We start from the raw sequence: 15,838 nt of genomic DNA, 5'->3' as shown, positions 1-15,838 counted from the left end.
AGTGACCCTGGAGCTGAGCATGATAAGCAGAGGTTACTTCTGACGCCTGTTTTCTCATTTCACTTTGCCAGCTTTAAAACTTTTAAGAGATGGTGAATGGGAAAGGCTTGATTGTATTCAAAACACAGAAGATCCAATAGCCCAAGTGAGGATCTATGTACAGGCCTGGAAATTCACAAATCAATCCATCGTAAAACAGCTGAGAATCATTTCCTCATACACATCCCTTTAAATCCCCTCTACCCAGCACTCTTCCCGCTCCTATCCCCGCTCAGATCTACATGTGCACATCCACTCGGTTCCCAACCAAATACATGGTTTCCACCTTCACCACCCCCACTATCAAAATGGTTCCAGCGCCCCTGTTTGCATGCAGCCATGCACATCTCATTCCCCGCCTTTCTGCTGTGTGCACGTATAGAACCGGTGCTGGTGCATACGTCACACACGTACGTACATGTGTGAGCTGGGTAAGGTTGCTTCATGCCCAGCCGGCCCGGGGCTCCCTATCCACAGCTTCACGTACGAGTGCAGCCTATTCTGCTATTTCACTGGCGGCCCATGCACTACTCAGTGGGGCCTAACTGAGAAGAGGTTACCAGCCCGCATGGATCTGTTGTGCCCATTCCCAGGGAGACCAGGTCCATTAGAAACCACCCAGGTTTAGATCTGGTTTGTTTCCAAAGTTAAATCCGTCTTTCCTTGGTTCTTCGAAGGGTCAGTATGTTAATGACTCCTATAAGGGTGCAGACGCGCCTCTGCTCTGGGATTGTTGCAAACATACTAACCGTTGCTATTCCTTTCTTTTACGTACAGGCCATGAACTTGGTAAGTAGTGCTTGAGTTTGCAGTTACTTTCTTTAAACTTCTCTTCATCCCTTTAATATTCCCTGGCCCTCTCCCATGGACAGAGACCCCCCGCCCCCAAGGAAAAATCCCTGGTATCAGTGACTTGATGCGGGGGTGTTTTCTCTCTGAGTCAGGACCCAACCAGTACTGCTAAAGGTGCCCTCTCACACGTGAGACTTAAAACCGAGGCCCGGGCCACTTGTGCTCGACAATCCCTTGGGATGTTAACATGAGCAAATTCCAGTCTGGGGGGTGGGGGTGTGGTTTCTGTTCTCCTTCCTGAATTCCCCCTGCTGTTTCATTATTCTCCGTGACTTCCTGTCCTAAACTGTTGTGTAACAATGCATGGCAATGATAAACAGTTGCCATGCTCCACCCCAGAGGTGGCTGAATCTCAGGGGCAGTTGAAGGGCTCCCTTAGCATGTATAGATCCAGTTTGTAAAGTGTGTTGGGCTCCTTTGCACTGAAGGGGTAATCGGGGTCGGTCTGTCTGCGTCCCTATCCAGTTTGGGTTGGTAACCATGCTTTCTGTTCCTCCTCTCCTCTCTCAAAGGACCAGGTCTCGAAGGACAAGGCCCTTCAGAGTATGGCCTCCATGTCATCCGCACAGATCGTATCCGCCAGCGTCCTGCAGAACAAACTCAGCCCTCCTCCTCCTCTTCCTCAGGCGGTCTTCTCTGCTCCCCCCAGGGTAAGGGACTCCGCTCTCCCCAGGTGGAAGAAGGCTCTCCTTGTGTTCCCAGCCCAGCAGGATCTACCACATGGAATGGGCTAGGAACACTATCTAGGAAGGAGGTCGCAGGCTCACCTGCCACACTGGGACTTGATACAGGGAACAGCAGGGGAGGGGTGGCTGCAAGGAAGCTCACAGCTACTCCAGTCCTAGGCTGTCCCGACAGGCAGCTTTGTTGAGGAAAGGGGCAGGAGACTTGACCCTTGGGGAGCTCACAGCTACGGCTTTCCCCTAGCGGATTTCCTGCCGAAGACGCAGTGCCCAGGTTGCCTGTAGACTTACTGTGTAACCTTAAAGCCCCTCGAGCTGTTTAGTGACCTGCTCAAAGGGGCAGTAAGATGCGTCGTAGGGTGTTGGGATGTGCTGCTGTTAAGTCCCTGACTATTCCTTTGTGTGTGCTTTTGTTTCCCCAGTTTTGGAGCGGGTCTATCCCAGGACAGCCTGGACCCTCTCAGGAGTAAGTAAAGAGGCACCTCAAGTCTCAGTCAGACCGTATTTATGGCTGCTGATGCTTTAATCTGACTTGGTTTTCTCCCCCCCAAGTTCTTGTGTCAGTCAGAGATCAGGAAAGCAGTGTGCTGTTATGGGGAGAGCAGGGACTGGGCGGGCCAGGTCTCCTAGGTCCTATGCCCAACTCTGCCAGCTTAGGCAAATCACTGGTGTGCATGTTTTTAAATCTGCATGTGAGCAGTGTGTGGAGAACAACCTGATGCATGCAGCCGGCTCCCGTGTAGTCAGGAGAGGGTCAGAAACCTGTGTGCAGAACTCCCCACTACCTCTGGGGCGGGGGGTGGGGAACGTTTGTCTGGCCACTGCCCAGGCTGAGTGTGTTGATGGATGAAGGACTGCTGTATCTCTGGCCTGGGGCTGTGGCGATGATCCACCAACATCTGGCTGCTAATGACTTGCTCCTGATGATCTCTGGGGTCCGGCCAGCGCTGGTGTCTGGCTGATTGCTGTGTGCACTGAGAACGTGGGCCTCCGGATGAGCTGCATTTATACTAGACTAAGGGGGTGTGTCGGGAGGGAGGATTGGACATATCCCAGTTGCTGGGGGAGAGTGGTGGGGGGGGCGCAGAAGGCCTCTTCTTTTGGGGAGGAGAGAACGGGGCAGGCAGATGTAGGGAGATGAGAATTAGCAGTTGCTCTCTGTGTGCGTGCGCAGAGGCACACTGTGAGGATTTGGATATAGATGTTCTTGTCTTAATTGTCCAGGAAGCTCCCTACGGAGAGGAGGTGGGGCAGGGGGGTGGGTGTTCGCTTTATAAACGAGATTCGCATTAACCTGCCTAACGATGCACTTTGTTTTTCAGCATTAAACCATTTGCACAACCAGCCTACCCCATCCAGCCACCAATGCCTCCATCACTAGCCAGTAAGTGGGTCACTTTCACTGGTGGCCAGGTTTCCACCAGTGCATCGCCTCTTGGAGGCGCAGAGATATTCGTTTGCTTGCCTTAATTGCCCTGCCCTTGGCTCCTCCCCCAGAGGAAAACTCCTCTACCCCAGCTTCTGCCCACTGCTCATGTGCATGTTCACATATGCATCTCTGTGTCCTTCTGCTATGGCCACCCGAGCTCTAACTTCTGAGGGGCTGTTTCCTCCTCTTTCCATCACCTCCTGCACCAGGGATTCACACTTGACAGCAGAATTGTCTCTTTTGCATCAGAGGCACCACCCCAGCTACCAGTCCTTGAGAACTGGTCCCCCACCTGCCCCAAGCCCAAGATACTAGGGTGTCACCTCCGCGTCATAGTCTGTAATTCACCAGGGTGCAAAGCTCCCAAGACTGCTCCTGATCCTGAGTCTCCGCAGTCTGCAGGGACGAGAACCTGCCCTGTTTAATTCTGTTATGAGCAACACTCTGCCACCCGGTGGGCCCAGAAATAAAGCAACCTCCCAGCACACCCACTGACCCTTCAGCCTTTCCAAAGGTAACACAGCGTGGCTCTTTATCCCTCCCTTGTGGCTAGACCACGTCTAGAGGTTAGTGTGTCTGCTACTGCTTCCAAGGTAAGGGAGTCTGTTCTTTAGCCCACGCTGTAGAGGCTCATGATCTTCGCTCCAGAAGTCCTAGGTTCAATCCTTGTGGGTAACCCAGCCAGCGGCATTGTTACATATTGAACAAGAAACACAGGTGGAAATCCCCCGTTATCACGAAGTGTAATCTCCTTAGCCAGGAAGACGAGTTAGCCACAACAGATCCCAGGAGGGCTGGTAGCCAAGACCAGCGTTCCTCTAAGGCAGTGGTTCTCAACCTTTCCAGACCGCTGTCCCCCTTTCAGGAGGTTGATTTGTCTGACGTATCCCCAAGTTTCACCTCACTTAAAAACGACTTCCCTACAAAAGGAGACATAAACATACAAAAGCGTCACAGCCACGAGTACTGAGAAATGGCTGACTTGCTCATGTTTACCATGTAATGATAAAATCAATCCATTGGAATATAAATATGGTACTTACGTTTCAGAGTATGGTATATAGAGCAGGTTCTTGTCTGTATGAAATTTTTAGTTTGTACTGACTTTGCTAGAGCTTTTTCTGTAGCCTGTTGTAAAACTAGGCAAATAGCTGGATTATGTGACGTACCCCCGGAAGACCTCTGCGTACGCCAGGGGCACGCATACCCCTGGTTGGGAACCACTGCTCTAGGGGAAGGGAGGGCAATTGTTATTGACAGTGCTGTGGTGCCGACACACCTCGATCAAGAATCAAAGCCCTGTGGTGTTAGGTGCTGTGCGTGTGTGTAATTTAAATAACCGTCAGCCCCCGTCCCCAAAAGTTGACCATCTTAGCAGGGATGGGAGAGTGGGGGATTTCCCTGGCGGGACAGGCCTCTGTTTTCCCCCAGCGTTCACAGAAAGAGCGAAAGGCTTAAACACGCAGAACTCGGTCTGGAGCTGATGTGGGTCTCACATATCCGAAGGGAGTCAGCACCACGGGGGGGTCAGCGTGTGCAGGCTGAGAGTCGGACTGGGCTGTAAGCCGGGGGAGCTTCCTGGCAATGCTAACGCGCTGTGGCTCTGTATCCCTCTCTAGTGGTAGACCACATAGAGAGGTGTGTGTGTCTGCCACTGGACTAGGCCCCCAAGGAAGGGGGTTGGCAGCCCCATTGCATGACACTTCTAGAGCCAGACTGGAGGTCCCCGCCGAATGCCCCGCTCTTATGGCGCTCCAAGTTATCGTGTGTGTGCTACGATGCGGATGGAAACCGCTGTCCATGTTCATGCTGTCACCGCAGCTTACGTACTGCATGTCAAGTCAGTGCACAGCAAACCTGCCATCTAGACCTGCCCTTAGCGTAGGAAACCAGCCCAGCGTTGGCTAGGAGGAAGGGTGGCTGGGCTTGCGGAGACCTTCCAGATCTCTTTCCGCATCGACGTTGCGGGCACAGGTTTCCCTGAGCTTCCCCAGGGGGGTGGTGGGTTATCCCATGGCTTGCTGGATGGTCTCTCCTTCTCCGTTCTAGGTTACGAGCCCCTGGCTCCTCTCCCACCGGCTGCCTCGGCCGTGCCCGTCTGGCAGGACCGCACCATCGCCTCCGCCAAGCTGCGGCTCCTGGAGTATTCAGCGTTTATGGAGGTGCCGCGGGATGCTGAAACGGTAACCCTGTGGGGGGCACTGGGAGTTTTGACCCCTCACCCTGCCCTTCCAAATAGACTGATGGGGATGGGGATCCCAGAGAGCAGAGGGGGCATTTCTGCTGTCCCTATGCTTCTTAGCACCAAGCATCGGTGCCCAGGGACAGGTCTGGTGTCCCCCAGAGCTGTCCCTCCTATGCCCCTGTGCAGCAGAGGGGAATGGAGAATGATTCTAGGCATAGCTTGGGTCCCTGTGATCTCTTAGCCCAGGCGGTGATGGGAGGCTGGAGGGCTCTGGGTTCCGGCGTCTGACACAGCATCACCGTAGTGGCTGTGGTTCCGTGGTGTGCATGCGTCTAGGGCAACCGATGACAGCTCCCACATCGCTGACCCTTCCTGCTTCCTCTACAGTATAGCAAACACCTCTTCGTGCACATCGGGCAGACGAACCCCTCGTACAGCGACCCCCTGCTGGAGGCCGTGGACATCCGTCAGATCTATGACAAGTTCCCTGAGAAGAAGGGGGGCCTGAAGGAGCTCTACGAGAGAGGACCCCAGAACTCCTTCTTCCTTGTCAAGTTCTGGGTAAGAACCATGCTCCCACCCTCCCCACAATGCCCAGCTGTGTGTCTAGAGCCCCTCGCAGATGCTCCCACACACTGTGGTGGGCAGGAGCTGGCAGACCTGTTTGTACAATGATCTGAGTCGAGCCAGAAGAAGTTTGTTCCCCGGCAGAAGCCAGGGTGGCAGCTGGCAGCTGTGGACAGACATGCAGGGGCTTTTATCAGCCATATCACCTCGGGGGTGATCCTGCCTGTCCTTACAAGCCACACCAGCTTGGATTGGGTCCAGGCTTGGGTGGGAGATCTTCCAGGGTCACTAGAAACAGCAAGAACAGGTGTGGGTGAGTCAAAGATGGGCACACTTCCTTCCCAAGTCAGTGCAGTGCTGGGAGAGGGGCTGTGTTGGCAGGGGGCTCTTCCCTCTAAGGCACTGCTGAACTCAGTGACGTGCCATCTTCAAAGCTGCCATTTCAGCCCCAGCCACGTGCTTCTGCCTCCCACTGCAGCCAGTGTCCCCATGATCCCCAAGGCTCCAGCCTTCACTGGAACGTCAGCCCTGCTCAACGAGTGTGGAGGGGGTGGGGAACAAAGGCGCAGCCGACACTGTTGGCATAGGAGGGAGACCGTCCCTCATCCTGTAAGCAGTGGGTCAGTCTGCTCTCTGTCCCTCTCTGCCTGCAACCCTGGGCCTGGGAAGAGGGGGCATGAAGAGCCCCTGGAATTGTATCCCCCTTCCAGCCTGGGAACAGAGAGAAGAAGTGCCCATTCCAGTCGCCCTCCCTCCCCCCCAGGCCCAGGAGCGGGAGGAGAAGAGCCTCTGGAGCTGCAGGGAGGGCAGAACCGATGTGGGGGCTGGGAGGGGAGGGCCATGTAATTAATTGCTGAGCTGGAGGAGGGGCAGGTTGTGGGGAGCAGGGAGGCATGAAATTAATGAGTTAGAATGTGGGGGTTGGAGAGAACCTGGAAGCTCTGAGCCATCAGGGAGCAACGTGTCTCCCACAGGGGGGCAAAAATCTCCTTCCTCTATACGTTTGGGGGAGCTGGCTGCACTAATTGCCTCCACCCCACACATGCTGGTGCGGCATGAGGGAGTTCAAAAATCAAGACCGACCAAAACACACACTATCTTTTAAAAGTCTCCTGGTTTGGGGCGGGCTGGGTGGGTCTGAATCCAGATTTCTGACCTCTTAGCATTGTCCGTACTGTGTCCTCCTGAGACAGGAACGGCCTCAAGGGTGAGGACCTTGGTTTTCAGATCCAGCAGCAGTGTTTGCAAGAGCAGAGGTATTTAGCTATGATGTCCTGGCCAAATGCCAACGGGGGTAACTACCTCCTGCCTCCCTCAATTCTCTCCCCAGCCCGCTGGGCTGCAGTGGCTTATATGGTATTCTCTGCTTCCTGTCCTAACCTAGCGTGCACTCCTGCAGCACGCTGTTCAACAGCTTCTGTCTTTCTCCCCAGACGTGGTTGCATTTCAGGAGAGGCTGACGTGCTCTCTGTGCCTTCAGTCCGTCGAGAAAGATGGTATTTCTGTAAATCAGTGACTTTTTTTTTTACCTCCAGGTCCCTGTCCCTGAAAGCTCCACATTCTGGACCTTCCCGCCTCCAGCCAAAGCTTAGCTCAATTCCTGGTAACGCCCTCCCTTTCCTTCTGCTTTAGGCGGATCTGAACAGCACGATCCAGGACGGTCCTGGGACCTTCTATGGTGTGAGCAGCCAGTACAGCAGCGCAGAGAACATGACCGTCACTGTCTCCACCAAGGTGTGCTCCTTCGGGAAGCAAGTCGTCGAGAAGGTAGAGGTGAGTCCCACGCCCACGAGGGAGTGCGGGCTAGTGGCTAGAGCACGAGACGGTGAGTCAGGCCTCCATTCCCAGTTCTGCAACTGGCTCCCTGTGTCCTTTGGTGAAGTCACTGCCCCTCTGTGCCTCCGCTTCTCCATCTGTAAAATGGAGAGGGTACCTACCTTCCTGGGGATTCAGAGCTGAATTAATAGAGATCTGTGCTGTTATTAATTATTATAGGAACGTGCGGTGCTGTGTCACAGGTAAAATGTGCCAGATGCTAACAGAATCCAGCCCCAAAGACCTAACAGCCTTAAAGGCACGATTGAGTGGAAATAGCTGGATGAAAGCTGCTCCTTAAACAGATCTGGGCGCATCTAGTACCTGAGCTAGTAAATTTCAGCCTTCTGCAGTGATATTATCCCAGTTCGCTTACGCTCATGCTGCAGATCCCAGTGTCTTTGCTACCTACATCCTCCGTCCTTCATGCTCCTACTCCCGCCCGCTCCCTTGCACGCTCTGACAGCAGCCACATGCTAACTGTGTAGTAATACAGAGCACCTGGATCTGTTCTTCTGCAGACAGAGTACGCACGGCTGGAGAATGGCCGGTTTGTCTATCGAATCCATCGGTCCCCCATGTGCGAATACATGATCAACTTCATCCACAAACTCAAGCATCTCCCGGAGAAGTACATGATGAACAGCGTCCTGGAGAATTTCACCATCCTGCAGGTACCCGACGTTGCCTCCTTTCTTCTTCTTCCATCCCCATTCTCCTCTTCCAGGCTCACCATGCATAAGTGACGCATGACTTACTGATGACCACAATCATATGACCACCCTTTGTTGCATGTCGGTGCAAATCCCCTCCCCCGCATGGTTAAGACTGAAGATGTCCCCCCCATTATAGACCAGGGCCTAAACTTTCAGAAGTGACTAGTTATTCTGGGTGCACTCCTTGAGTTGCCTTAAAGAACCCTGATAGTCAGACAGTGCTGAGCACCTGCCCTCTGGAAATCAGGCTTGTTTAAGGTGATTCAAGTTGGGCACCTAAAATCATTTTGAAAACACAGGCTCTAATTTCTTCAAAGCCATTTCCTGATTGAACCAGCTTTCCTAGAACCTAGAATTTTTACAGGCCACATCTCGTGCCGAGGTGGCCCTTTGGGGAAAGTTTGAGGCAAAATCACACAGGGATTTTGAGAGAGGTTTTTTTTGGGGGTGAGGCGGGTTAATCCTTTTTTGTTCACACGAATTTTATCCTTCTAAAGTGCGTGTGTGTATAAAATACATTAAAATGTAATGTGAATAGACACTATAGAGACACCCATATTAATAAATATATATGCAGCTGTGTACCCCGATACACGTAATTCACTGGAGCTGGTCACAAAATAGTCCTCAAAACAAATACTGTTTAGATAAAACTGAAATTTTCTGAGAAATTGTGTCGATTTCAATGCCATTTCCCACAGAAAATTTATTTTCCAAATGAAATTTCTTTTGGAAATGTTTGTTTTGAAATGTATTTGTTTATTTGTAGATTTTAACATTTGTACATTATTTCATGACCGGTACTAGTAGTGTAAAATATGCTACCATATGTCAAGTCATAGCATAATCTGACATCACATGTCGTTATAGATTCTTACATGTCTTATCAGAACTAATGTAAAAAAAAAAAAAGTAATATTAAAAACATTTTAAAAATCATATACATTTCTAAAGAAAAATTTCACTTTGAAATAAAATTTCAACATTTTTCCAACACTACTTTTTGGGGGCGGAATTTCTGTTTCATGGGAAGTTTTGCAAATAATTTGTTTTTGTTCCGGTTCAGAATGAAAACAAATTGTAAAGTGTCAAAAATGTCCCATGAAACAAAAGTTTGGCGTTTGCACCAGCTCTAGATTTCACCTATGTTGTACTGGGGTAAGTGGCTTCACAAGGTACAAGCCAGTGGAGACTCGGGGGGGGGGGGTGTGTGTGTACATACATGTGGATACAGATCTATAAAATAAATTATCCACATGGTAAAACTGTCCCTTACAAGATAACACAGAACCCATCTCTGGACTCTCCTGACTCCTCTTTCTCTCCTATCCACCCAGGTTGTTACGAATAGGGATACCCAGGAAACCTTGCTCTGTATAGCCTTTGTTTTTGAGGTATCCACCAGCGAGCATGGCGCCCAGCACCACGTGTACAAGTTGGTCAAAGACTAGAGGCCCTGTGGGATGGGTGGGGCGTGGGGGGGGGAGAGGCCTTTGCAGAGAAGCTGCCCATGCAGGATGCCTCGGTGGAAGTCTTTTGAAAACGAGAAAAAGAAAAGCCAAAAAGACTGACTCACAATCAAAGATGTTTTCTACTTAGGAACAATTTTTTTTAAAAAAAGAAGAAGAAACCATAGAGCGAAAGGAGGGGCTCATCCAGAGCTGGAAGGGGAAAGACTTGGCCTTCGTCGTTCCTGAGGCCTACCGCCTGTGTGCCTTTCCCAGCATGCCGTCCTAGAGCAGCATGTTGCCACGTCGACCGACAACCCCTTCTTAATACCCAGATGCACCTCCTTGCTCAGATATAAATGATCGTGCGTCCCGGCCCAGCTCTGCCTGGCTTCGTTCTGATGAGTGGGTGGTGCTGAAATGGCCTTTCAGAGTGGGATGAGAAAGTGGATGCTGCCTCGTTTATCCAACAAGACATGGTCTGGTCTGGAAACGGGCAAGGGAAAGGGAGAATTTTTCTGCCCCACTCTTTGCAGTGGGCGATGTGCAAAGCCAGCATGGCCCACAGAGACGCAGGTCAGGTCTTTGTGTGTAACGTCCCCGTCAGTTAGTGGCAAGAGGGAATGGTGACTGTAAAAAGTGTTATCACAGCAATGGCACTGAGCACTGTATTTGTTTCAGGAGTGCAGTGATCTTGCAACACTGTCCCTGGAGCTATGGTTATGGAGGTACCCACAGCAGTATGCCTGGCATTATGGTTTGTGTGGGAGGGCGTTGGTCCCATGGCAGTGTCCCAGATGTTGGGAATGTGGGTGCGTCACCTTGGAGTGTGTGTTGAACCAGTTGAGAGAAGAGGGTCCTAAGTGCATGGCTGTGGGAGGTCAGAGCAGGTGGTGGGAGGACAGGAAGGTAGCAGAATGACAGGAAGGGGCTCAGCTGGAGAAAAGAGATCTCAGAGGCTATGGAGACCAGCAGTATAATGGCTGTACCCAGGCAGAGTCTGAGAGGCCTGGGGGGGAAAGTCCCTGGGCTGGGAAAGGTGGGATCACCCAGGAAATTCTCAAACATCCCAAGCGACTGGAAGCTTTAAGCAGCTCTTGCCGATGCTTTGGCATCTGACTTCCTGGCAGAGACGCGGGAAAAGCTTAGACCAAAGCCGGAAGATCAGTTTAGCAGGGTATTAACTTTCCCTATCGCCTCCCATTGCTTTCCTGATCGTTCCTATCTGCAGGCAATGGAGTGGGGTCTACCCATCCACCACAGTGGTACCTTATAACCCACCTCACGTTATCCCCATTAGCCAAATCCACCGATGGTGTGAACCACACAACTCCCTGGACTTCAGGGGTGTCGCATTGGCTGAAATCTGGCCACATGGCTGTGACAAAATGGAAGGTGGTGGTATGGCTGGGGTACAGCTTAAAGGGACACTGTTGGGTAGTGAAGGTCCAAAATGTAGGGTTTGTCATTTAAGGGGGCAGTCGGGAGAGTTGTCCAAACTTGAATGGAAACGTTTTTTTCATAATTTTTTAAAATTAAGTTTTAAAATACGTGTTTTTTTTAAAGAGAGAGCGTATTTTTAATTGAGGTGGAGCTCTCCTGCCCCTGCAGCGTTTGCAGCCCAGCCTTGTGAAAGTGACTAGAACCAACATGAAACTGACTCGTACAGTGTCAGTTCAGATGCAGGAACACACCAACCAGCAAAATAAAAGGTGATGAATGTCCTCCTCTCCCGCTGAAGTCCGTAGGAGTTTGGGCTCCCCGCACCATCCGGGCTCAGGCCCAGGGGTTTTTACTTAGTAGTGTTCCTCTAATTATTCATTTGTGGCTTAATAGTAAGTAATAGGGAAATGGCAACAGGATTGTGTTTTCCCCACCCTAATTTACATATGTAAATTTTCCATCTCTTCCTCTTTGGCATTTTCGGTCTGACTTTTTTCAGTTTATGCTTTTCCCTTGCCCCACCTGCCCTTCCCACACTTAACTGCCTCTCCTATGCCCTGTCCAATCCCCACTGAGGGACGTGGCTTTTCCACTGAGGAGCTCAGAGCCTGTCACTGGACATGGGGATTTCCTTTGAGAACTTTGTGACTAACGGGGGGGAAGCAATCTGTGGCTGCATTTCGGGGAGGAGGCCGTATTGCAGGGGGGAGTTAGGAGTTGGAACCTGCTTCTTTTGCCACTAAGGCGAGTGAGTCTGGCGGAGGCTGGAGCAAGAGAGAGATCGCTAGCACAAAGAGGGTGAATGGATGGGCCCACTGATGGCTGGAATCCAAGGGTCCTTGTTGCCCAGCTAGATTAGCTTGTAGGCCTGATCCCAGCGAGGCCGCTGCAAGGGGAGGTCCCAGTGCTGGAAAAATGTCCTTTTTCTAGGAGACTGCAGATCTCTGGAAAGGGGCCCAAAGAGAGCGGGAGTCTTTGAGATGGTGTCTGAAGGAAGAGACTGGCCCTGTCAGGCGGATGGTGATTGGGCAGATCTCAAGGGTTTGGTGCATGTAGGTGGCATAGATGTAGTGGAAGGAGAGCAGGGGGGACACTGTCCTTAGAGTCCTCTCCCTTCCTCCCCATCACTCTGCAGACTTCTCTTCCTTTCTCTGTCTTCAGGAGGGGGCCTGCTCCTGATGAAGGGGGACAAGGAGGGGATCTCACAGACATGTGAGCCCTACTGCATTGCGCTGCTTCCTAAACTGGTGGGTTAACGGCTTGTCATTCCATTGCTGACTTCCTCCCTCTCTGCTGGGAGGAAGGTGAGAGCAGTACTGGGCTGAGGAGGCAGAAGGGAGGGGAAGGGGATGTTACAGAGACAGACATTTTCTTGCTTCATACCCTGTCTTTCCCAGTGGACTTAGCCTCGCTTTCAAGGGGCTGAATCTTCAGTTTTGACCCGTTTCTTCTTCCTTTTTATCCCCCTCTGCTCGAGCTAGGGATTGATTAGCATGTTGTTCTGAAGGCTAGATGCCCAGACATTGCTTGGTGGCCAGGTGTACAGTTATTGTATAGCTAGGTAGGTAGGCAGGCAGGCAGGCAAGTAAGTTATGGGTCTTTGAATCCAATATGGCAGCCCTGGGTTTCTGTGACCGGGGGAAGCTGTCAGGAGCATTGAGGGAACTGTGAAGATTCCAACCCTTGAAGGAAACCATCTGTTGGTCAAAGTTTTTCTAGTACAACATATTTAACTATTCTAATAACATTGCGATTGGTGCCACCCGTGGGCATCCTGGAAACCCCTCCCCGGGGAGTCTTGACGGACACACCCATGCCCACGTGAGCCGGAGGAGCTGCATGGGACCGTTGACGGGGCGGCCTGTTGGAACCAGAGCAGTAATACGGCAAAGCCCAGTGCACTAGCTCAGGAAACAAACCTTAATGCAGAGCGTACACGGCAGTGCTGGGGAGCAAACAGTAGGCGCTGAAGTTCCAAGAACTGATGGTACGTGGAATTCAGAGCGAAGGCGCATGGAGACTCCCAGGACTTCCACCCCCGAGTTATTCTGAACCTTGGTCCCCCAGTCCCCCTAGGTGGGTGGAGCAAATGTCCCAGGCTCCCTGTCCCCCTTGGCGTGGGCGAGTAGCTGTCCCCCAGAGTGGCACAAGCTTCGTTCCTAGGAAGACTCAGTCATCGGTGGCTGATTCTCGAAGGCCGAGCACGCTGACCTCTGGACACTTCGGCCCATCTCTAGCTGTGGGGTAGGGAGTAGCTGGAGAAAAAGGAGGTGGGGAGCTGCTGTCTGTGCAGTTCGGGAGGGGGAGAATCCTGAATGCCCATAGTCCCTTTCTGTGCCCATGTTCCAGTGGTGGGGAGACCTGGCTGGGTTTCTTATATGTAGCATGTTTGTTTCACTCGCAGATCTAAAACTCTGGAAACTGAGGTTCAACCCTCCCTTTTCCAAGCATTCCCGTCAGCATGCAGAGACACACAACAATGCCCCCCTCTTCCCCTCACTAACCTGCCTTCCAGACAGAGGGCGCTGTATACACTCCTGCGGCAGGCTCCGGTCCCCTCGCCGAGGGGAGGGTGGGGGGAGTTTGCTCTGCTAGACGAGTTGGGCTTTATAAAAACCCAACACAACCCCGCCCCGCCTTTGTGTTTGCCCCGCTCCCACACTGGGCCAGAGCCCTGTTGGAAAGAAACTCTTCTTAAACTGGACTGTTTTATGTTTCTTAGCCCTTCATCTGCAACCCACCCACCTCCCTCCCTTGTAATCTCAGAGCATCATGCAGTAGATCCGCTGCCTAGTTCCCTGGCTGTTCTCACACGCCCTCTGACCTCTGGTTTGCGGACACAAATACACACCCACGTGCTGCCCGTTAGCCCGGCTGCCACTCACTCCTACGGGACAGCGGCAGAGATGCCAAGTGCTTGGCTCTCCTGTAATGGGACTTAAACAGGTACCCAGAGACTCTTAATCAATAACCAAGCCCCTTCCTCTCCTCCTCCCCCATTGTATTTATGAATTTCACATGAAGTACTGTTTTATTTTTTTAAAGACTTTGTAAAGCTTACCAGGGTTATGGTCACCATTTGTAGAGCTGTGTCAGTCCACAATGTAAAACCATTTTTTATGTATTATATTTTTTGTGTATTTTTTTAATCCAGCTGTGATGGGTTGTATCATATATTTGTTGTGTTTACTGGATCTGTCCAACTTCAACAAGGTGAGACAGTGGAGCGCCTACAAAACGATGGGTCTGCTGAAAACCATTAAAATTATTTGTTCATGGGTTGGCTCAACACAGTTCCCGAGCTGGTATTTTTATTGTCTATTGTTTTGAATCATTGCACTGACTAGAGACTCTAACAGAAATCAAACCTCATTGTGCAAGGTGCTGTACATATAGAAAGGAAGAGAGAGCCTTATAAAGAGCCTACAGGCCAAACAGACAAGACAAAGGGACTAGCATCATTCTCATGTTACAAATGTGGGGGTTTGAGAGATGCAGTTCCTTTCTCAAAGTCACACAGAGAGTCTGTGTCTGAGCCAGGATTGAACCCAGATGTGGATCCAGTCTTTATCTACGTTATCACCCTTCTTCCGATTTTCTATAACCTCTTGGATTGCAGGTGATGGGGTTTTGTTTGGTAAGGGTGCGTTTTTGTTGTTTATCCACTACAATCCATCCATCATCTTCAACAGGCAAGGCACTTACATATTCCTTGCCTTGATTTCCCCAACTGTAAGAGGGGGGAGAACGTTTGGATGAATATCAAGACCTATTTATCAGAGAAGTATTTTTCTTCCTAAATCTTGGGTCATCATTTGTTTCAAGAGACCCCAAACCAAGACAGCCGTGTATGTATTGGTACTCACATTCTGAATGTCAGAGGGATTCTTTCCATTTTTGGCCATGAATGTCAGAAGTCTGAGAGTCTGTCTGCTTGTTTGTTGTCCCCTATCCCCCTCCCCTTTGAAAACTAAGAGCCCTAAGTGGGGCTAAGAGTATCCCCACCTGCACTGAGTGTCTCCTGGAGACAGGCTACCACGCTGCTGGCCCTGGAATCCTGGGGTAGAGGGCTCCCCAGAAAAGATACGATCGCCCTGGACTGAGAGATCTTTTCTACTTAGGCTTCATGGATGCAGAGTGGGTGAAACAGATTGTTCAGATACATACAGTGCACACAATCACCATGCATATATCCATGCCAGTGCCAGGCCGGTGAATAGATGGAGACTGGCCAATCCAGGAAGCGTGTAAAGCTACGGGGCTCAGGGCGGTTTTGAAAAAGGCAGTAGAACCTGTGGCCCGACATACCCACAGCTGCCAGCCCTCTGTACCCCCTGCCGTCACTGCACCCACCCCCATCCTCCCGGCCATCATGGCACCTGCCCAGCTCCTCAGGAGCAGCCCACCAGACACGAGGAGAGCTCTGGGACCGACTGCTTCATTCTCCAGCTGGTAGATAGTTCTGGGGCAGAATGGGGAGCTGGTATTGGGGGAAGAGGGGCAGGTCTGGAGGGAAAATGGGGGAGGAGGGGAAAAACTGGGATGGGGGTCATGTGGGATCAAACGAGGGTGGAGGAAATGTGGGGGGAGCAGACCCCATTGTGTAAGGGGTGGGGAGAATGTTATGGTGGGCCTAGCAGCTGGAGCGGGGAGAGGAGTTG

General features: G+C 51.4%; 1 protein-coding gene across 3 annotated transcripts in view; it reads left to right on the top strand.

The window, feature by feature from the left end:
- The window catches only part of TEAD3 (TEA domain transcription factor 3), a 57,058-nt gene extending 42,592 nt beyond the window's left edge, over positions 1-14,466 (top strand). For all 3 annotated transcript variants that reach the window (XM_043533655.1, XM_043533656.1, XM_037884964.2), the window contains 9 exons: positions 817-828; positions 1,404-1,541; positions 1,997-2,040; positions 2,897-2,958; positions 5,053-5,186; positions 5,576-5,749; positions 7,388-7,528; positions 8,092-8,244; positions 9,624-14,466. In XM_043533655.1, coding sequence (XP_043389590.1) covers positions 817-828; positions 1,404-1,541; positions 1,997-2,040; positions 2,897-2,958; positions 5,053-5,186; positions 5,576-5,749; positions 7,388-7,528; positions 8,092-8,244; positions 9,624-9,737 — 972 coding nt within the window. In that variant the 3' untranslated portion in view covers positions 9,738-14,466. The remainder of the gene's footprint in view (positions 1-816; positions 829-1,403; positions 1,542-1,996; positions 2,041-2,896; positions 2,959-5,052; positions 5,187-5,575; positions 5,750-7,387; positions 7,529-8,091; positions 8,245-9,623) is intronic.
- Positions 14,467-15,838: the final 1,372 nt, after the last annotated feature.

The sequence above is a fragment of the Chelonia mydas genome, chromosome 21 (assembly GCF_015237465.2).
Source record: "Chelonia mydas isolate rCheMyd1 chromosome 21, rCheMyd1.pri.v2, whole genome shotgun sequence".
NCBI classification, from domain to species: Eukaryota; Metazoa; Chordata; order Testudines; family Cheloniidae; genus Chelonia; species Chelonia mydas.
Note: the sequence above shows the minus strand (reverse complement) of the source record. Positions and strands in the feature narration are given on the sequence as shown.